This window comes from Phoenix dactylifera, chromosome 5 (genome assembly GCF_051530095.1).
Source record: "Phoenix dactylifera cultivar Ajwa chromosome 5, Ajwa_hap1_PhDact_Kaust_v1.1, whole genome shotgun sequence".
NCBI classification, from domain to species: domain Eukaryota; kingdom Viridiplantae; phylum Streptophyta; class Magnoliopsida; order Arecales; family Arecaceae; genus Phoenix; species Phoenix dactylifera.
The window spans coordinates 3,229,630-3,252,974 of NC_143194.1; the positions used below are offsets into that span (position 1 = coordinate 3,229,630).

The 23,345-nt window shown below is 36.6% G+C and overlaps 1 protein-coding gene across 1 annotated transcript; it reads left to right on the forward strand.

Moving 5' to 3' along the window:
- The first annotated feature begins 889 nt into the window (after positions 1-889).
- Positions 890-20,733, forward strand: LOC103704915 (uncharacterized). Its single transcript, XM_008788424.4, has 19 exons — positions 890-1,363; positions 6,616-6,675; positions 6,778-6,796; positions 6,916-6,989; positions 7,085-7,100; positions 7,184-7,245; positions 10,682-10,778; positions 16,044-16,091; positions 16,204-16,280; positions 16,384-16,504; positions 16,618-16,694; positions 16,790-16,913; positions 18,212-18,259; positions 18,373-18,446; positions 18,547-18,676; positions 18,789-18,865; positions 18,958-19,081; positions 20,032-20,096; positions 20,183-20,733. The coding sequence occupies exons 1-19, from the start codon at positions 1,179-1,181 to the stop codon at positions 20,310-20,312; spliced, it is 1,608 nt and encodes a 535-aa protein (XP_008786646.3). The 5' UTR covers positions 890-1,178; the 3' UTR covers positions 20,313-20,733.
- The last annotated feature ends 2,612 nt before the right edge of the window (positions 20,734-23,345 follow it).

A 23,345-nucleotide genomic window follows, 5' to 3' on the forward strand; every position in this document is an offset into this window, starting at 1 on the left:
AATAGAGCTTTTGCTTGAAGAATTTTTACTCAAACACAACTTATAGCCATAGTAGGAACTCTCGTTCCTTTTTAGACTTATAAGCCACTCCTACTCTAGTTGGGATATTGAAATAAATTGATAGAAACCATACTCCAATCAATAAATGATTAACTAAAAAAATCGTCTAAGAACTATCAAAAATCACTCTCAATCATTATTGCCATATAATGATTATGGCCCACCAACCAAAAATTTACTTCCTAATTCCTTTTCTTCTTTCCTTTTTTCTGTGAATCATGATTCTTTTTCCCAAAAGGAAGCATGGTTATCCATTGAACATATAGAACTTCGTATGAAATAGGTTAACCAAAGTAGAGGAGCATATAGTTAAACATCAAGGAGTAAGGGACTAAAAGATAAATATAACATTATCTGGGATACCTGATCGAATTGCCGTCTTTTTAGATAAAACTAAGGTCCGAGAGAAATTTTCATTGGAAGAGTTTAATATCCGGTCCTTTTTTTATCATCATTTTACACCATATTCTTTGACCATTAGTATTTAATTTTAACCCTTGCACATACTTATATAGATTTGGCATCCAGTTATATTGTACGCATGTACTAGTGCATGTACAAAATTATATTTAATTTTAACCCTTGCACATACAGATATAGGTTTGGCATCCCAGTTATACTGCACACATGGACTAGTGCCTGTACAAAATTATATTGTCTCCATCGGGTGTAAATGTGTGCAGGGGGCTAGGGACACAAATTAAATAACCTGAAAACTATGGGATGGGAATTCTTAACTGGGATTAAATACCAGATGATGATGATTGAAGGGAGTAATTGTTGTGGTTATGGATATTATTACCTTCCACCAATGGCACGCCACCAACCCACAGTTTTTACGAAGTGATCCACCCTCGCGGCGTTTGACAACTGCGAAAATGCCGGCTTCTGTAACTCACGCTCTCTACCTTTCCGCTTCGAGTCCACTGCATTCATGCCCGACTCCTGCTGCCATTCCATCCCCTCATCGGAACCATCACTTGTCCTCTGCCCTCGGATGAGTAGATTTAATGCCCTCGAGGCCGCCTCCATCGATAAATGGGAGATGAGATGGCTAGCCTCGGCCTCCCCAGAACCAGAAGAATCATGGCGAAAAGGTAGCAGAAGAGAGGAGAGAGATGCCGCGGAAGAAGGTCGTGCTGCAGCCCCACCCCACCGAGCAAGCTCGGATGCAGTGCTACCTGACTCGAAGGAATGGTATCAAGAAGAAGGTGAGGGAGCTCTCAATCCTCTGCGATGCCGAGATTGTCCACATCGCTATCCCTCCAACAGGAGAGCCTTCGCTGGTCCTCGGCGAACACACGTGAGGATCTTGTGCCTTTTTTTTAATCTCTCTATTTCAATTTACATATAACGATGATGGATGCATACCTGAATTGGTTAACTTTTAGTTTTCCTTGATTTTCTGATGGATTAGATGTTGCTTTTCTTGAACTGGATCCGCTGGAAGAAAATGCGAAGTTTGCTAAAATTTTCACCAATGCACATCAGCAAATAAACTGAATGCTTCATATATCTGTGTCTACGTTTGTGAAAAAATGTTTTTTTTTTTTTTGGTCTTATAAACGAGTTGGGAGATCAAATATTTATCTTTTGATATGTGATGATTTCTTCTATGATTTACATAATGATCTGCTTAGGTCAGTTATGGCGTGGATATGATTCTTTTTCACCAATCCAATTGGTCATCACCAATCCAATTGGTCACCTGTGCCATGCCTCATGGTGTGAACATGTTTGAAGCCTCTCCAATTCGTGAGTGAACTGGAGGGGGCCGGCTCTCCAACCATGGCTGTCCATGATTGGCATGACAGGCCGTGATTAGATGGGCTCGTACGACTTGCTATCCCATGTGCGGCATGGGGAAAAAAGAAAATAGAAATATGGAGAAGGAAGATAAGAGAGACAAGATTGCAGAGATACTAATTCTAGGAGAAGTGCACACTAGGTGAAGGCTTGTTATTGTCATTTCACTTGTTAGGTATTCCCATTATATGATATATACAAAAATCTTGGCCATGTTATATCGGCCGATATAAATTGGTATCGAGTGATATTGATTGGTATATTGGATTTACCAGATGTCTCGAAAAAACTTAGTTCCCTTTACCAATCGGTTAGATCTTGGTTCATCTTAGTTTCAACTGCTGATATATTGAGATTTAAGTACCTTGGACGGAGTTATATTGAACTTCTAATTCATTCATTTCCATTGCTCTATCCTTTTGGATGCTTGTTGGGTACAATCAAGGAATCCTTGTAGGATCAAAGATAGGCTGACTGTTGACCTGCAACTAAATGTCTTTCCCGATTCATCGAATGAACCTTTATTTAAACTAATCGCTATATGTTCATCTCGACAACCCCATCTCCTTGTACTTATATGTAATTCTATTTAGATGTTGATTGTTTGTTTAGTGGATTCTTTATTTACAATATATTCAAGTAAATCAATATATATTTTAAAAATTGTAGTTTGCAAACTCATATCTTAAAAATCATCTTTTTTCTTGGATCAAATTAAAATACTTTTTGAATAAAAATTCATGTTAAAATTAGGTTTTAGTTTTATTTATAATTTAATTTATAAAAGAATAATTAAATACTTGAGCTCAACTGCATACTTGACTTGAACAGACTTGAATACTTTGGTTGCATCCAGATTATACTTGATCTTGATTCGACCCAAATAACTTGTTGGGTCTAAAATCCTTTCCATGTATCTGATCCAATATAGCTTGAATAGGTAACATGTTGGTTTTGGATGCAAAATCAAGAACCAAGCATGAAACTAAGTCGGGCCAGGATCATAATTTGTTTGCAGCTCTAGTTTTAAGGTCTCCAAGGGTCCTTAATTACTGGCTGGCCCTATAGAAATAGGTATTCCCATTGCACTTAAAATATTAGGTAATAACATAACAATTATTGGCAGGGCTGTCACTCAAAGCTGCGAACCCAGTATATACATATATAATGCTAGTTTAATTTTTATATCCTTCAATTTCTAAGCTCTTGGAATATTAAGTTTTCTTCTACAATTTAGATGGATAAAAAAGTAAAAGTATTGCTTGACACGTTAGAACATGTTTTGGTATTTATAATTGTCTTAAGCGTATCTTCTCAACTTTTAGTCAATGATTGTTATATAGTTAATCATCAAGTACTTGTTATTGCATGTTTCATTTATAAAATTTTCAAAGCATGGATTGTTTAACTTGACTAACTCTTCAAGGAATAATGTTTGATAGCTGATGGGTACCAGGACTGAACCTCCATTCAACTCAGACCTGCATATTTTTCTTACCCAAACCTGGACCCAAACCGCTCCCTTAATGGATAGGTTTTGGAAAAAATTTAGACATACAACTGGGGTACTGGTCAGAGAATAGTGAAACGCAGACCCAACCTGACCTGGTAGCACCCTAATTATTGAGCATGGATTGGAGCATGGCATATTACCTTGGCATTTGGCTTAGCAAGTGTTTTGCTGTTTCATGCCATATGTGGGCATATATGGCATGCACTGGTACAAAAACATGTCAGAAATTGGAATGCAGTTGATTCATACCAATTTTGCATACACCAATAATTCATTGGCAAAATATGTCTTGAATCATGATGTGCCATGCCGTGCAGGTCGACCTTTAAATTTATGTTATTGACTACCCATTTTGTGCGACCCTATTTGCATATTTTTAGAAATCACACTTCATGATTGACTATGGGTTAAATTGATTGGAGGTATTTAGGTCCTTTTTCATGTCTCAAGTAAGAAGACTTAATGTTTGTCATGCAATTGGTATAAAAATTAAAAAAAGAGAGGAGAGGAGAGAGAATAAATGGATTTAAAAATAATAATAATTGTGATACAGCATATATAAAAAGGATTAATTGTGACAAGAGGGGGAGGAATAACTTGATTTTACTGCTCCAATCAAGACTAATTGTACTCGATCCCCATGTAGAAGGAGGAGTAAATCAACTCCTTTGCTTGTAGGTCACGTGGAGACCTTGCAACGCTCGTTGGGCCGATTCATCCCGTCGTAGCCTCACTGCTAGCTCAATCATGTATCAGTGGCCCCCTTGTGGTGATCATGCACGGTGTAAGCCATGGCCCATCTACATGGGATGTGCATCCTTTTTGCCCGGTTTGTGAGCTAGACCCTTGCATGTGGTGCACCCCTCTAGGCCACCTGCGACCAGAGTCCTATGCGCCCAGGTCGCATGCTTAGGCTAGTCATCTTCTCAACTTTTTGTCAACAACTGTTATATGGTTAATCATCAAGTACTTGTCATTGCTTGTTTCTTTGATAAATTTTTCAAAGCATAGATTGTTTAACTTGATTAACTCTTCAATGAATAATGTTTGATACTTGATGGGTACCTGAACTGAACCCTCTATTTGACTCGGACCTGCACGTTTTTATTACCCAAACTTGGACGCAACTTGATCCCTCAATGGATAGGTTTTGGAAAAAATTTAGACCCACAATCGGGCTACCGCTCCGAGAGTAGTGAAATGTAGATCCAACTTGACCTGATAGCACCGCTAATTATTGAGCATGGATTGGTGAAACACTAGCTTGGCATTGACATAGCATGTATCGTGTTATTTCATGCCAATATTTGGGCATATATGGCATGCACTGATACAAAACATGTCAAAAATTGGAATGCAATCAATTCATGCCAATTTTGCATCCCAATACTTCATTGGCAAAATATGTTTCATATGCATGTCGGCCCTTAAATTTATGTTATTGCATGCCCATTTTGTGCGACTTTATTGGCATATTTTAAAAATCACCCTTCATGATCGATGATGGCTTAAATTGATTTGAGATATTTAGTTCCTTTTTCATGTCTCAACTCTCAAGTAAGAAGACTTAATATTTGCTGAGTGGTCGGTCTACAGAAAATAAAACAAGAGAGGATAGAAGAAAAAATAAATGGATTTAAATAATAATAATTGTGATACAACATATATATAAAGAGTTAATCATGACAAGAGGGGGAGGAATAACTCGACTTTACTGCTCCAATCAAGACCAACTATTACTCGATCCCCATGTAAGAGGAGTAAGTTGACTCTTTTGCTTGCAGGTGAGACTTGTGCCTCTTCCTTGATTCTAGAAAGATGTCCACAACCAAATTTACAAATAACTCGAACTCCATGGTCAGGCATGCTGACCCTACACTCTGTGGGTAAATGGAGAATTTATGGGTTCCTCAACATCCATGCAGAGATGGATTGAACCTTTGCTTTATGGACTAGTCGACATTCGTGTCAGAGTAAATTAGATCTTCACTCTTCAGGCAGAATTGGATCTGCATTTGTTTATCAGTTTATGATTAGAAAATATTCCAGCTTCAAGAAATGCTTTGGATCCTTGAATTCTAGGAGGGGATTGTTAGACCAAGTGCTTCATAGGATTAAAGTTTAAGGTCGAAGGTGATGGATGCCTAGTGGAGGTAATGTAGTTCAAATATGTTGAGGAAGAGTGCAAGCGAATCTTTCTTCCTCCTTTTACCTTGCAAATTCAAAGTAATAACTTCCTTAAGGTGGTGGTTACCTGTGGTTCCTTTACCTGAATAACTTCTTTTTTGGGTGATACTCATGCAAACAATTCTCGTGTGCCTTGATAACTTCCTTTGGGAAGTTAATTCCAGCGCTAAACTATCTACACATGGCCTCTTGTATGATTGACAAGTGGACAGTTGAGATTCTTTCACACTGTCATGCATAACTTATTTCCAAAAAAATCTTGGTCGATGCATCATAATCCATCTAGGTTAAATTTTGGGTGCAAATAGATTCTTACAGGCTTGCTAGATTTGGACGGTGCTTATGGCAAATTGATGATTTCCAGGGAGTCAAGAAGCAACTCTTTCAATGATTTAGTGAGTTTTGGACATTGATGAAGTTTAGGCTAGCATCGAATATTGTCATCCTCAAATCTTGAAGTTTACCCTTCTTCCCTACTAGCAGCGAGAAAGCAAACATTTGTTGGATCATGGATGTCGATGAAAGCTAGAGTAGCCTAACACTCAGTCACAAATCCCCCAAAATCAAAGCTATCATTTTTATATTTATCCTTCATTTCTTCTTAGGCGTAGCAGATCCTGACCTTGACCGCACGAATCATCCAAAAGAAATAATTTTTGATTGGCCATTTTCAAATTGGAGCCAGAAATGGGTTAACCTGAAATCGGCCTGTTTATAAATGGGTGGATATGGGTTGGGAGTTTTTTGACCCAAACCTACTTCAGCCTGACACAACTAACCTGAACCATTGCCCCTCTTGTAGGACAGTATTACTTAGCTCATGTTCTACTATTAAAACCTGGTTTTTTACTCATGGCCATATTTATGACCATGTATGTGCACACTTGTCTGTCTGTCTGCACCTGTCTATACAATTTGTACATGCATAAATTTGTCGTTTTTATATGCTTGACATATAATGTATGATTCTATTTCCTTACAACATTGTCAACTCATCCAAATTAGCTGACTGTGTTATAAACTTATAATTGATGGTTATTGTTCTGCAGTAACCTGTTAGCAATTCTGGATAGATTTGCAAATATTGATCCTCTTATACGAGAAAGGAGGTATGTTGCATTTAACTTCCCTTGATGAGCACGTAGCTACCTTCTTATCTGATGAAATAGATGACATTCTAATGTTAGATCTTTTTCCCGTGATTGCTACAGGAGGCGTCAGGTTATTGATGTAAGATCTGAACTTATTCTGTTTGACAGATAAATGCATTTAATATTCTGATATATAATTTCTAAACTCAGATCTTGTATCTAGTAGTACTTTTACACCCTTCCTTTTATTGGTGGCAGTGTCTGAAAAATTCCTATAAAAAGAAAGGTCATGAAATCAGTACTGACAGTCTGCTTCAGTATAATATGTCCGGGTATGAATTCTTCTTTATATCATTGCTTACTACATAAGAGCTCCATTACTCAAATTTTTTATTTCCCTAATTTGCTTTGTTTATGGTCCCCGCAGATCTGAGGAGGTTGAAGTAAGCTTCTTTTGCAGACATTAATCCAAATCAGCAATGCAGTCTTTCAGTACTTCAATTGACACTTCCAAATTCTTATGCAGGAGTGTTGCAATCGGATAAGAGAATTGCAAGAGAAAATTGATGCAGTAAACAGGAACTTGAGGTGTTACCATAACCTTTTATCAACCTTTTGTCCATCTAAAATTTCTTTTGCTTCACTACATGCTTTTGCATATAAATGCCTAGATTTCAACTTAATATTATTTATAAAGGACTGTTGAGTGGAAAACTCTTGCAAATTTAGACATGCAAGTGACTTTGTGGACTAGGCTGCAAGTGGTCAAGTAGGCTCAGCTTAACTGCAATTCCACCCAGGTTTGCTTTGGGTCTAAGATTGCCCATGTTCAACCCACCACTTTGGGGGTTTTGGGCCATGTCAGGTCGTTTTTCTGGTCGGGTGCTGGTTGGATCTACCTAGAATTTATTATTAGCTTTTCATTGTTTATAACATCAAGGTCCTCAGTTTTAAATATCTGGATCCATCAATTTTAGTAGGCAAAATAGGGGAGCAACATCATGGGTAGATTGGTGGATTTATCGGAAAAAGTTGGCGTTATGATGTAATACGATTATCTACAAAAGGATTGATTCCAGTATGAGGTTGAAGGCTGCTCTTTTTAGTATATCTTACACCAAAGATAGGCACTGAAAGGGAGCATAAGCAATGCATAATGGTTTATCAAATAAGGAAACAAGGCATTACAGAAGGTCTTGATTTTCCATTGATGGACGGATGTTCTTGTTTGATTGACATTTGTTATTTTCTTGGTCTATTAGCTAATTACTTCTTATATTTTCCTCTTGATTGAAGTAAAACTACAATCTTAAGAATTAGAACACAATGGAAGGTATATACCACTGTACAATCTACTGTAGGTTTTAGATTTTCGAGAACTTCAACGGAAGAAGCTTAATGCACAATTTAACCTTTGAAGTTTATGATTGGAAGTAAATTTGCGTTAGTGCATTTTGTGCTCATCGCAACATAGTAGGTTCCATCTTATGCGAAGAGGTGAGTGAACCTATTCATGTCATAGCAAAAGCTATGATCAAAAAAATATTTTTCGATATAGAATACACTACTTATGATTGAGTTTAAAACAATTTGAAATGTTTTAACGATCTAAACTAACAAATAAGTCGAATGACAAGGTGCTCATTTACTAATCCTTTATTTATCTTGATCATCAAATTTTAACAGTGCGCACAATACTACTATTATTAATTTTGAATATAAGATGGTAGTCTTCAATACTTCATGTCTAACTCTGTTTTCATCTCCCTATGTGGTGGCATAGATCCACTTTCATAATGCGACCAATTTCACCTTGCTTCTGTCCATCGCTTGTATGGTCTCTTATGAGTCAGATATAGACTCCTCAGGAGACTTGGCCCATTGACTATTGCCATAACCTCAAGGTTGTTTTAGCAGATACTCACTTTTTTTACTGAATGCGCCCATCTTGATGCAACTCTCTCGAAGCGAGGAGCAAGAAAGGTAGGTAGCGAAAAGCTGGAGTATATTTGTCAACCCAACATTGATTGCGAAAGATTTTCAATCTAATTAAGATCATAACCATCTCTCCTGCTTCTTCTCGTGTGGATCACATTTTCTCAGGACCAGTTGTATTAGGCAAATGCCTTAGCAACACAAGACATGGGCACACTACCAACTATTTGCTAGTATGTAGTATGCTGTACCGTACCATACCGGTTCGGTACGTACCGATGCGCTTGGCATACCGATACTCGGTATGTCTGGCGTACTGCGTACCGTACCGTACCGACACTCGGTACACTTATGCTAGTGTAGCACCGGTACGGGGTCCGGTACCGGTACGACGAATCTTTATATACCAAGCATCTTCACAGCTTAACATCGCAAGGTACCAAGTTTGCACCATCAGTACATGATATTTAACTCCTTTTTTGGGTGCAAATCTTTACCCCTAGTAGCCAACCGTCATTACCCCCTAGGGTGGTTCAACAAAATTAAAAGTTACTAGAACATTACACATTTACTTGTTCACTTTTTTATAATTTCATCATGTGCTTTGCATTGGCCTCTGTATTTCTAACTGAATTAATATACAAACCAACATCCCCCCCCCCCCCCCCCCCCAAAAAAAAAAAAAAAAAAAAAACCCTCAAACTGCATTTTGAACAAATCCTTAATTTAGAATTTTTAGTTGAGATGTTGCTGCACATGCATTGATAACCAGCTCATATCAATACCCATTAGAGTGTTAGAATCTTCTTGTGAAAATTTTTAGTTTCATATGTATGAACCTACGAAACCAAATATGTAGGAATCTAATGTGGTTTTTCCCTCTAAGGACTTGTAGAGACATCGTTATGTGAGATAGATCTTTTTCAATTAGGTTCTTATGTATTTGTATTTAGAATTTTCAATGCATGACTAATGCATATAAGACATGTCAAATGTCATGCTCTGCTTTATTATATGCTTCATCTCTTGATCGGTACTCTATTTTGCAAGAAATTTTTTGGATGTTTTTGTAAACCCATAAATGCTAATAAAGTGCATTCACAGACAAGGTATCTGTACCAAATATGAAGAAAAATTGGAAACAAGCAAAGCTTAAATTAATTGACATGTAAAAAACCTGAACTAAGCATATAGAGTTTAGATTATGGTATTTGAAAAGAACTTAGATTATTTGGAATTAAAAAAATGAAAATAAGCATACTTATGGGCATTTGCTCTTGATCACTATGAAACTCAAAGAGTTATTACATAAAATAAACTGAAGGTGTCACCAGCTTGAGCTTTAGGTTCTTACTAGTGAAGAGAAAACAATTTAAAAATTAGTAGCTATCGAATCGATCTGGCCAGCACATGGTAGTCTACCTGTGTGCCAGTATACTGATTGGTATTCCATGGATCACTTTTTGAATACCCCATAAAAAAAGTTAACACAGTCTAAAAGAAAGTGCTAGATATTTTAGGTATTAATTTTGCTGTAGCTATCAAGTCTACCATAATTTGTTATGTAATTTCTCCGGCTTCATAATTATTATGGCTATGAATATGTGTTTTCTGTAGATAAAAAAAAATTTGAAATTCGGGTAGGATACTCAAATGATTAGAAAACTTAAGTGGCTCATGGTTTCAAGTATGTGTTGGCCTGTAGCAGGTTGTACTGTTCTGTTACAATTGGAAAACCATGTCAACTGGTAGGGCTGGTATCAACCAGCCATGGACTAGGTCATAGGGCATGTCCACCGGATTAAAGTATCCTCAGTTAGTCTTAACTTGGTGCAACAAAAATTAAGGGCTCTAGTAATGGCTCTGATCAATGTTGAGAGTTAAAGAAGTCAGCAATGAATATATAGGTAATTTGGATGGGAGTCATTGAAATATCAGTTGGTTTTTCTGTCAACTACATAATAAATAGTATATAAGGGCACATTCTGTTTCATTAGTGCTACTACTACAGTTGGTTAGATATTGTATCTTAGCATTAAATGATGAGATGTAAGTGTTGATGTTTTAAATTTTCTGTGTGACTGCCTAGCCATTGGAGAAACCCAGGTGCCATAGATGACATATTTGAGATTATTGTGAAGGAGGAAATATTGCACAATTCTCTGCAACTTGTACGCGAACAGAAGGTGATTCTACTCTTTCATTCTTCAAGCCTGCTTATTTTCTTTTGAATCAATTATGAGTGATTTTTCTTTTTACCTTTTTGGGATTCTAGAATATTTGATAGATAGACATCTGTTCTAGTATTAGTTCTTTTATTTGCAGAGCTAATGAAAAATTTTCATATACTAGGTACTAGGTAGCAAGGTTAGCCAAACCGGTACTAGGACCCATGCCGATTGGCTACCGGTTCGTTATGGGAGGAACCGGACAGTTCATCCGGGTTCAATAGACTAAGATTCAAGCCTTTTAAGATATTGAAAGGGGGACCGGTTCGAACTGGTTCAAATCTGTGCCAAGCGGTACACACAGGTTCCACTTTGAACCACCCGGATCGGAGCTGTTCACGCCATTTTTCAAAAAACAGTGCCGAACCGTGCTGGTTCGGTACAGGGTTCCATATAGTTACCTCCTATCTGTATCTTTCTAACATTGAAGAACAAGTTGCTGGATTTGGAATTCCATATATACCGACATGTGATATGCATAGGGATGTCAACAGAGCAGATTCAATGCGGTTAGTGAAAAAACCGAGACCAAACCCGAAATCCACCGCCGCTCCCCAAATTGGAAACCGAAATTGAATGATTTTTGAAATAAAAAACTATAACCAACACCGAAGAAAAAACCGCAAAACCGAAATTGAAATTGAAAAACCAAAAACCATTTTAACTTTTTTTATTCATTTCAAAATTTCCATATATAAATATCCAAATTAAAGATATTATCTATAATTTTCATATAATTCATACCAACTCAACTAATAAATAGATCCAAAAATAATAACACAACCATCCAACACACTCAATAATTCTAAATAATAACACAAACATCTAACAATCTCAATAATTCTAAAATAATAATATAACTATTTAACAAACACAATAATCCAAGTTAAAAATAAGTCCAACTACATCAAAGAAAATAAATCCAACAAATACAATAATCGCGAAGAACCGAAGGGAGGAAAAAGGCTGTCTCTAGCCTCTAGGGTTTGTCCATATAGTTATTTACCCATCTATGGTCTATGGACGATCTAGATTGAATGGGATAGAGGGTTAGGATTTATACTAAATATAAAGGGTACTAAGAAATATCGGGTATGTTCGGTTTTTGGTTTTAGGTTTGGGTCGGGGAATACACTAAAACCGAAACCAAAACTAAAACCGAATGGTTTTTGATTTTTAAAACCATCATCGAAACCATCCTCATTTAATTTCGGTTAAAACCGCTCTATTCAGTTCGGAGATGGGTAAAATATTCGGAGCTCTTTCCCCACTGATATCCCTAGACATGCATCATACTACTTCTCTTCATGTAAAAATAAGATTATGCTTAGACATGCAAATTTGTTGTCCTTTATTTCTTTTGCCTATGGCATTATAATTTTAGAGGCAATTGTTTTGATCTGCATGATCCTTGAATGTCCATCACTTTCTCCTAAAACCTTTTTGAGTGCTATTCTTGCTTGAAGCTGAGGAAACACAGCTGTTTTGAACGTTTCAGAATTCTGTTCCGGCTTTTTCTAAAAGGTCGAGAAAGTTTCTATGTTTTCTGTTGTGCTTCAGTTCATATAATTATTCTCAGTCTAAGATGATGTTATTATGGTATTAGGATTAAAGATGTGTGGGTGCTGCTGATTGCCTACATCATGCAATAGGAAAAGTTCTTTTCCAGCAATTAAATAAGACAGCTGTAACACCATAAGAAATGGCAACTTAATAACTTATTGGGCTGTTTTGGTCAAGAGATCTTACTGAATATTGAAGCTGAAGATCCTTAAGTGTTCCGTTGACTTAGCTAAGTAGTAGAAACCTAACAATGGCTGTTCAAATCTAAAAAGATCAAGAACCCCAAACAGCCCACGCATCAACATTCTGATAGGCTAAATATAGAAAGACCGTTATAAGTCCATGGAATGCCGTACCGGTCCGGTCCTAGACCGGTACCGGAACCACAAGAAAACCGGTACGAATTTTTTTTTTTTTTAATGAACCACAGCGCGAGGCGCTGTGGTTTTTGGCTCGCGGTACCGGCCGGTACGTACCGGACCGGACCGGTACCGTACCGCCACCGGTACGCCGACCGGTACCGGTACGGCGGACCTTGGTTGTAACTCTTTAGTTTAGCATGATAAAGAGCAGGGAAAAGATCTCTGTGGGGTTGGACTAGCCTTAAAAGTTTTTGCATTGCAAAAAGGATTGAAAGAAACGGGAAATGGGTATGTGAAAACATTCAATAACCCAATACAAGATGAAAGAATTCGAAAGGAGTCCAGATGGTGGTAGAAACCTAAATACATGCTGAAGAACTTGAAAGCAAATGGAAGGCACAATTGTGCAACAGATATCCAGTACACTAAAGCCAAAATGTGGGGCTCAATAATGATGGGAGAAGATGCAGAACATCTTTCTTTTTCTTTTTTTGTGGCGGATGGGTGGGGTGGGGTGGACCCTGGGAGAAAATTTCTTAAAAAAAAAATGGTAGAGATCACAGGCTTGTTCAGATTCTCTTCATTAAATTCACTTAAACATGGAAAAAGCAGGGTGGTGGGTGAAAATTTTTTGGCAAATAAATGATATATATCTCAGATTTGTTCAGATTCTTTTCATAAAATTTTCTTAAAAATCGAAAAAACAGGGTGGGGATAGGGGCATAGGAGAAAATTTCTTAGCACATAAATGATAGACATCTTAGTTACTCAGATTTTATTCTTGAATTTCGCTTAAAAATGGAAAAAGCAGGGTTGGGGTGGGGGAGCGAAAATTCCTTAGCAAATAAATAATAGAGATCTCAGGCTTGCTCAGAGATCTCTCTTTTTCTTTATGCATGTGTGGGTGGGGGTGGGGCTTGGATTCTTCCAGAAAAACCTTGCTTACTCAACTATCTTAAGATGGTTTTTGGGAGTAAGCACTATCAAGGTTTTGTAGAGTGTCATTCAGTAATAGAGGAAGACTCAGATGGGGATAATACTTGGTTCAGTTTAATAACTCAACCTTGTTAAGAGACCAGCTCCATATAACATACCATACTCCCACATGATAATACTCTAGGTCACTATCAACAACAGCTAGAGATAAAACAATGAAAACTAACGAGAAAAAGAACAAGAAATGAAGAGAGATCACTAAGAACCACCGAAGCCTTTAGGCTAATTCTTGACAATTGCTTGATTTATTACCTAGGATGCATTGAAGTGAAATAAGTAACATGTCTCATCTCTTGCTGAACTTACTCGACAAGAAAGAACAGAAAAGAAAGAGAAATCTGGGGCAGCTAATCCTTGATTATTTCAAAAACCAAGCAAAGAAACCTTCAAAAGATAGGATAATTAAATTAGAAAAGCCATCATTCCCTGTTGTTCCTGTCGATCCTGAAGTCAAGATTGGTTTTGCAATGAACTCTTAAAATTTCTCCATGGAATAGTAAGACTTTCATGCTGCATCTTTGGCTGGCAAATTAGCCCACTGTGCAAGGACCTCAGTCAATGCAAAATTTTTGCACTTCACACTCTTAACTCATGATATTCTATAATCTTGGAGGTATGCTGTATTTAGTATTATTTGTGGAAACGGAGCTGATCGCCTGCAGCCATAATAGACTTGACACCCTGCGAACAAGACACTACACTACACCTTAAGCTGTAGACAGGGGCGGCTCAATACATTCTGGGGCCTAAGGCGAATCCAATGAACGAGGCCTTTTTTTAATAATTTTTTTTAATAAATATAAAATACTTAAAAAAAATTATAAAAATAGATAGCTATCAAGTACACTATTTTAACAAAGATACATGAATCTAACAAAGATAGTCAAGAAGCCTTTTTAATTTAATATAATTCTTGAATGGAAGCACATAAAAGTAATTATACTAAATGAAGGGCCATGAAACTGATTAAATAACTGAGATAATGCTTGGCAATACTGTTTACCATGTCAAGCAAGAGCCAAATAGGAAAAGGTCATCCCATGGCACTTCATAGTCAAGGTAAAGAAAAGAATTTGTCCATAAAGGAACCTCTCTATAAGAGAAAGTAGGGTCATTATGGGAAATTCACCCCATCCCACCATCTCCCCTTCAAGTAAGTACCCAAGCGGCAACTGCAACATCACAGCACAGCAGCCATTCAACCCCCTCCCTCCTTTTCTCTCTCTACCACCCAAGAGGGGAGAAGAAACCGAGAGGAGAAAACTAAAAGAATCTCCACCCTCGAAGAAGTCCATCTCCAATCCCCCTATCTTTCTTCCGGATGGCCCAGCTGGATCAGGAGTAATGTGAGGGAAAGAAAACCAAGACCAAAACCAAAAAAGAGAAGGGATGAAAGATAAGAGTGGCTTCAGGCATCTATCAAGCCAACCAAATCCCTCCTCTCTCTCTCGCTCTCCCCACCCAAAACAAAACTACTGTCCCCAACATCCCAAATTGCCCCTCTGCAGGCCAGGAAACTCTCCACCTCCCTTCCATCAAGGGGGAAGACTCGTAGCCAGCTCCAGATCGGGGCCTTTGCTTCCTTTTGGTCAGCCTCTCGGGGGCCTTCCATTGGCCCGGGGCCTTAGGCGACCGCCTCAGTTGCCTAGGGCTCGGGCCGACCCTGGCTGTAGATTTATTCTTTTAATTTGACAACATGCAATCATCAACTGTTTCATATAAAGATCAACATATGCATATGAAGATACCTAAGAAACTTTGAGGTGGCAGCTCTACTACACCATTTAAAAAAATAGATACACTTCTATCAACTTATGACTCGATTATTTGTTAAATTTATTTATCAGTTTATTCAGGAGTCTCACCTGTGCATTTGTTATTTTTCTTTTGCATTGTGCAATTCCTACTATAAATCTGTAAAAAACCATTTAATATCATTTTGTAAAGCATGTTGAATTATGAAATATGCAAATCAACTTGTTGTTTTTTGTTGTTCTGTCATTTTTTCCTTTGGGTGGTGCTTTTCCTCGTCTAAATATGTAGTATCCCTTTCTTATTATTTTATGAAAGCATGTTGTATTAAGAGCTACGAAAATCAACTGATTTTGTACTTTGTTGTTCTTCTTACTTGACATATATCTGCTTTGGCTTTAGTGCTGATATGAAAGGGAATGTCTTAGACTCTGGTCATCAATTGGAGATGATAATGTACTTTATGTGATCATTGATGTATTGCAAAATATGGGGGATGCATTTAAAAATTTGCTTTCATGGCTAATTAACCTTTGAATTATCTTAATAGGCGCGCTTGGAGCAAAGAAATGGAGCTCCAGATTCCACTGCCTTGGAGGTCGGTTTTACATATAGGCTAGGTTCCAAATGAGAAAACACAAAGAGGTTTTATAAATCAAAGCATGATATAAAGGATTACAGAATATTGACATCAAAAGAAGGTTTTACAGGTACCAAGTTTTGCCTTCACACAACATACCAATCCTCAACCTGTGCGAGGAGCTTTGTGCCAAGAGTTACCTCGGCGGTATATGTTTGATTAGTCTGATGTGAGATGATACAAATTTAAATAAATATTTTTAGACTTCTAAATCTTTAATACGTCAACTTTGTCTTTCATGTTCGAGTAGAGATCCTGCCCATCAAAACGCATCTGGAGGACCAGTGGGCATTGGAGCTGGATTTAATCTTCCTCCATATAGACAAATTATCCAAAATTCACTTGGCCATGAAAACCCAACCAATTTGGAAGTAAGTTGTCAAAAAAAAATAACTTGAGCTTCAAATAGGGAATACACAAGCTTGTTAAAATAGAATTGGAAATGAAAGGCTTGAACTAGTAGAAATTGACTTCAATTATACAGGCCCTTCTCTCTGAATATCTAGTGAACCCCAACCATCCACTCTCCAATGAAGTTTCTAACAATCTACTGCCTCAGCGGTATGGCTCCATTATTTTGATAAAAATTGGTAAGATTTTGATTCCATTTGTAAGACTTCTGAACATGAACTCCACAAATGATTTCTTTTTTGTAGGGTGTCCAGTTTTCCTGGAATGTCAAATGTGCTTATTGTGGACAGCATTACAGATTCAAGCTTTCATCCTCAAAGGCAGATCACTCAAAGTACTACAAATCATGAATTTCCTGCTTCTACTGAGGTAAGCTTTTAATCTATTTGTAGAATGCACATTTCAAATGTAGAAACCAAATAATATGTCCTCCAAATGATTAGGATAATTAAATTTCAAACTATCAAAAACCTTTTGGATAACACTGATTGGGCACCATGTTCCAGCAATGCTGCAATGGTTAGATGAGACGTCTTCATACAAATACAATGGCAAATAATGTGATGGAAACTAATCCAACAATGGAGATATCTAGTGGATAATGGATATAATGTGGCTATAGGGATTTCACGAAGAGGCAGGGACAATAATCTGAGGCTTTCTTAATTGTGATGAGAACTTTAAGAAGCAGCAATGGAGTTATGCTATTCATGTTTTCAGGAAACAAAACCAATAATCCTTAGTTGTAATGGCATCAAGCTCTACGTATGATACTTGCCATGAAGGCTGCTTGTAGAGATTCATTTTTGGAATTCAATAACATAGAATGCATCTAAGGTGCTATATGAGCATTAAAAATATTCACAATGAGAGAGGGAAAATATTAGGTAAGAAGCTATACGCCTATACCAAATCGTTTTTTCCTTTTTCTGGAATAAATTCTTTATAAGATAAATGTGATCAAGGTCCTATTGCAGTCTGACCGTAATAGTTTTTCTATTTTAAGAGTCTATCTAGAGATTGTTGTAAGTTGGCTTCCTTTCCTTTAGGATAATTTAGCAGGAGGCAAGCTAGAGTGCCTAGAATCAACCTAAAGGAGACCCTATGAAGTCATTTTAATTGCAGGGTGCCACTAGATTTCCTGTCCTAAGTGATGGTTATATATTTTCTTGTCTTGCCCCCAAGATGACAGAGATTCTCCTATTGGTGAATGACTTGATTATACTTTATAAAGTGGGAAGGTGCCTTATAGATATTTGAGATATTGGACGTGTTCATTTTCTTTGTATCTAAAACAGAAAGGATAAAGATGGTAAAAAGTGATTATGCAATTTTTATGAATAAATCCTTCATCACTTTATTTAGGAGTGCCCTTAGTGCATTTGCTCTTTTTCCTTGCATCGTGCATCTCTTTGCGTAAGTATGTAAAGAGCCATTTGGTATCAAGTTACAGAAGCATGTTGCATCATGAACCAAGCAGATAAACTTATTGTTATCCTTTCCTTTTGTCATCTGTCTTCTACCCGTTTTGGCTATGTTGCTAATGTAAAAACATTTCTGTATTCTGTTTATGTTCTCAAATGGAGATTATACCAAGTTTTATGATCAGCAAGAAACCTTAAAAAATTAGCTGTGGAAACTAATCATCATTTGTATCATCTTGATAGGCACGCCGGGAAGAAAGATTTGGTGTTTCAAATTCCAACGCTTGTGAGGTAGGTTTCATGTATAGCCTAAGCTACAAATGAGAAATAAAAAGAGGTAGCATATATTAAAACGATGAATACATAAGATTACATAATGTTGAGATCAAAATAAAATTTTACAGGTGCCATGTTTTGATTTTGCACCCATTTCCAGTCAACCTCTGGAAGGAATTTTGAACCAAGTGCCACCTGACCGGTGAATTTTGATTTGTCTGACATCAAATGATACTATTCCTATAAATATTTTTATATTTAGGGACCTTAACTCCTTGAGTCTAATTTGGATCTTCATGCAGAGATGTTGCCCTTCCTCCCCTTCCTGAAGTATTCGTAGAAGCAGCGGATAATGGAGCTGGATTTAACTTACACCAGCACGACCAAACTGCCCAAAGTTTGCTTTGCCATGTATATCCAACCAATTTGGAAGTAAGTTCTCCAAAATACTAACTAGAATTTCTAAAATGAAATGCACAAACTTGTTGGTTTAAATAGGAATGGGAAGGCTGCATTGGTTAAAATTAACTGTTAATTTATACAGGCTAGTCTTTCTGCTAACCTTGCGGACCCTAGTCATCAACTATCTACTGATGTTTCTGACAATCTACTTTTTCAGCGGTATGCTTGCATTTTTTATATAAATCGTTATTGTGTCTGATACGTTCTGTAAGACTACTGAAGATCAACTCTGTCAATGATTTTTTATGTAGTGTTTCCAATTTTCCTAGCATATCAAATGAACTTCATACGGACAGACTAACAGGATCAAACTTTTATTCTCAAAGACTGATGGCTGACAGTACTACAAGTCATGAATTTCCTGCTACATCTGAGGTATGCTTTTAAATTTTTTCCTAAATTCCAGGTTCCATGTGGTATACCATGAAGCCAGTCAATCCTTTGTGGATACACACTCCTCCAGAAAACAAGCAGTACATATTTAAGATTAAAAACCCACAACCGAAGTTCAAATCAAACTAGTACTGCTGACTATTTGGATTATCTAGCATGATTAGGGCACCAGTTCTGAGCAATAGTTCAATGATACTGGTTTATATGAATATGATGGGAAATATGTCATGGCAGCTCAGTACAATAATGGAAATTTCTAATGGATGATGGGATATTATTTTGAGTAGGAAGCTTTCAGAAAGAGCAACAGACAGTGATCCAATGTTTTTATTGGATGAAAATTTAATAAGCAAGTCATGGAGGTGCCCAAAGTATGTTTTCTGAAAAGCAAACCGAAAATCTGTAGCTGCAATGACCTTACACCCTATGAACATGACTTTATGTGAAGGATGCTTGTATAGATTCCTCTGTCACAGCGATAAGAGAAAAGGCATTAGATAACCAATTGTACTAAAAGACTTAAAAGGATTTACATTTTTGTTTACTTAATGGGAATCGATTTTATATAAGATAACTAGGATTGTGATGCGCATTATGGTGGTCTAAGCGACATAGTTTTTGTCAGTAATGAACTTGTTCTGAGGTTGCTATGATTTTATCTTCCTGTTCTTTTGAATTAGTTGGAGGCGAGCAATAATGCCTAGAATCAACCCAAAGGAGACATTGTGCAGCCACTTTGGTCATGTTAGATTCAAATACGTTAGATTGTGAAGGCTACTTGTTTTTCTTTTCTTGGAACCAACATGGATTCTCCTCTTGGCATCTGACTTGATCATATAGTCTGCAGCAGTGCCTTAGATATTTTCTAGATGTTGGACCAGGAGTTTGATTTCTTTGTTTATATATTGTTGATAATGATGCAAATCCTACAGACCTGGGGACTTATCAATGTGGATAGACCATGGGAAGGTGTTTTGAACTACGTGCCATTCCAGCAGTATGTTCTTGTTACTCTGATATAAATGTTTGATTATCTATTAGATTTTTATCGATGATTAATTTCTCGATATGATTTTATTTTAGGGAGCCCAATCTTCCTGGCCCTTCTCAGTGGGAAAATACAAACATGCAAGGACTGGGACGCATAAAATCATGCAACAGGGACTTCAATTTTGGCTCCTCTCCAGGCTACTCTTGGCTCCCTTGGCCCTGAAAACCTGAGCAGAGCTGGGTCTTTGCTGATGATCCCCATATCAAAAGCAACAATAGTAGTTACTTTGAGTGTGGAAACTTTTTGTTCCACCGGAATGATTTGTTATATTTTTGAATGACTCAGTAAGTCTATAGCCAGCTTATCGACTCTCTTTGCATGGGAACCATAGGATTTTGGAGCACCCCCTGTTTCATTGGATTTACTTGCCCAAGGAGCGTGGTCGATAGGCCACTCTTTCCGACTTATTGTTATCATGAATCAATTACGGTCGTGCGCGCGCGCATCATCAAATAATGATTTGCACTGTTCGGTGGAGAATCTGCCAGTATGTGAATTTGATTTTTTTGTTTGGCTGTCATTTGATATCAGTGTCATGAATAATTTCTACATTTCCATTTTTTATAGACAGTAAATTCTAACATGTTGGGAGGAAGCCTTGGAAGTATTGTTTAAAATCTAGGCAAACTCGAGTAATTGAATCTCAAGTAAACTTAATTCTCCAAGTGAATTGCAGCATGCATGGTCCAAGAATCAGTTGGAAAAACTATGCAACAGAAAGCAAAATCAGTGACGAGACTCTGAAACATGTTCTGTGATCTTTTTGTTTCCTGATCATATGTCATACCTCAGCCTTGCATAATACATGTAAAGGTATTTTATTCTCTTATGGGAATTGCCTCTTCATTCTTTTGATAGTTATCAAGCTAAGTCTAAACTATGCCTTCAATTCTGGGAGTGGCCAGATTCCCTGGTTGTCTCTCCTAGTTCTACTCTTTGAGTTGGAGAGATTTGTACTTTCTTCTTTCTTCTAATAAAAATTTGGGTGATCCTTCTTGGAATTTGGACTTCCACCATTACAATAAACATCGTTTGATGATCATATTCAATGCCTAAATTTGCTAATTTAGCTGGGAAGCCAGGACTCTATGCTCGATGAGCTTGAAGGGACATTCCTTATGGACTCTCTCTTCCTGCACCTTCATTACAACTCTTCAGACATAGATGCTATGGTAGTGACTTATTGGAATTCGGACTCAGACAAGTTCTTGTTCGTGAAATCTCTCGACAGATTTACAAACTATGGAGGATTTGTCCGCCCTTATACATCCAGTGTTTGTGGAAAGATTCATGCTTTCATGCCCCAAGAAAGTAAACTTTCATGTGCTTGCTGGATATTCATAATTAAATTTTGATTTTTAATTTTGTTGTAATTCAAAATTTTTCCTTCTTTTTTAATATTTTACTTTATGTTATTTTCTATAGGGATGTCTCTAAGATGCATTCTTGAAAAATGATAGTCATTCTCCAAGAGATGTGTCTTTTCTTTGTTGTGGCAACTCATTATGCAAGGGTACATCCTTTCAAGGTGTTCCATGGAGGGATGCTTCTTAGGTATCGGACTTCTTAGATAAGGAATTGTAGTGTGGCTTTGTTTACTCCAAGCAACTAACTAAAAAAATGAGAAGATTGTAAAAATCCCTTCTATCTTCATCCCTCATTTTCAGTGTTAATGAATAGTCTTTTGTCTGTTATTTTGGGCTTAGACTAGATCAGTTTTGCCTTTCAATCATCTTATAGGCGAGTTAAGACAATCGGGAAGCAGTTTGTTGTATCTTAGGAGTAAACCATTATTAATTGTTTATATCATGGTAGGTTGAGTTTTACTCTAAAAGGAGTGTTGTCTATGAAGTACCTGAAATTACATTATATTTTCTAACTCATGTTTACTCATGCCTTCTTATTTCGATATATTTTATATTAATTATTTTATTTTATGTGAATGTTGCTACTAATTTTAGCGCATAATTGTTTAGCTATATTCATGTTTGCATATTCATAGTGAAACCATGTAACAATGACAGGATCCCTATATCTTGTTAGATAGTTTATCTATCCATTTATATTATACTTTTTCTATTATCTTATTTATGATTTATTTTATTTTTATTAATTCAGTTGATTCGTTAACAGTTATTGGAGATTTTTGGCTTTGAACCCTTTTTTGTACATTGTTTTGTGGGAAGCCAATTCTGAAGAGACATTATTTAAGAGTCATGAAAACATCTCTCTTTGTGGAGGTAACCTAAAAGTTGTAGTTCATCATGCAAACATCTTTCTCATAGGGAAGTTTTATGTTTGAATTTTTTCTGACAGAGAGAGAGAGAACCAGTAATGAAAGTTGGTTTCTCTCTCAAATTTCTAGATTGATTTTCTTCTGGGCTAATTTTGCAACTTGGACATGTATGATCCAAGACATTTTATAATTTTCAACTTTAGTTGAATAGATATTTTTAATTTATTTATGACTTTTACTCAAGTGAACACATTGGGTATTTTTTAGCTTCAATTTTGGTAATATAAATGGTGGGTAAATTGAAAATGCGTATTTGATGTGGATTTGATGTATTGAATAGAAATGGTGTTAGAATACCTGCATGAATTTCATATATTGAAATTCTAATATAAATGTAAATAGGGTTAAGCCCACTATTAATAATGGCAAACAGAGGAAAAAAAGCAGCTAAAGTGGTAATAAAAAAATGTCATAGAACCACTAAATGGCTTGGTTTCCGGCAACATTTTAAAACATCTATAAATATGCTTATAAATGTAAAAAACTAAATATAGAACAATTTTAAATGGCAAATATAAATGTTGCTGAAGAAGACAATATGATATTTATAAGCATCATAATACTTTCTGTTGCTTTGGCTATAGCTGCATTAATGAAATAATAGAGATATGCTTACAAATATTGTGATAGCTGGATAGATAATATATTTAAATAACATTAGCAAATGTCGCAATAGAATACTGAAATGTCATTAATAATTGTCATCAAAACTGAAAAATTAAAAAGTTATCTCTCTTTTAGCGACGTTTATAAATATCACATGAAGCTGAATATCGACATTTATGACAAATGTAGGAACAGTTTTGAACTACACCAACATTTCTTTAGAAATGTCTATGACATTTATAAATGTCGTGTGAAGTTGAACAGTGACATTGAAGCTTTCATATCCATCACAT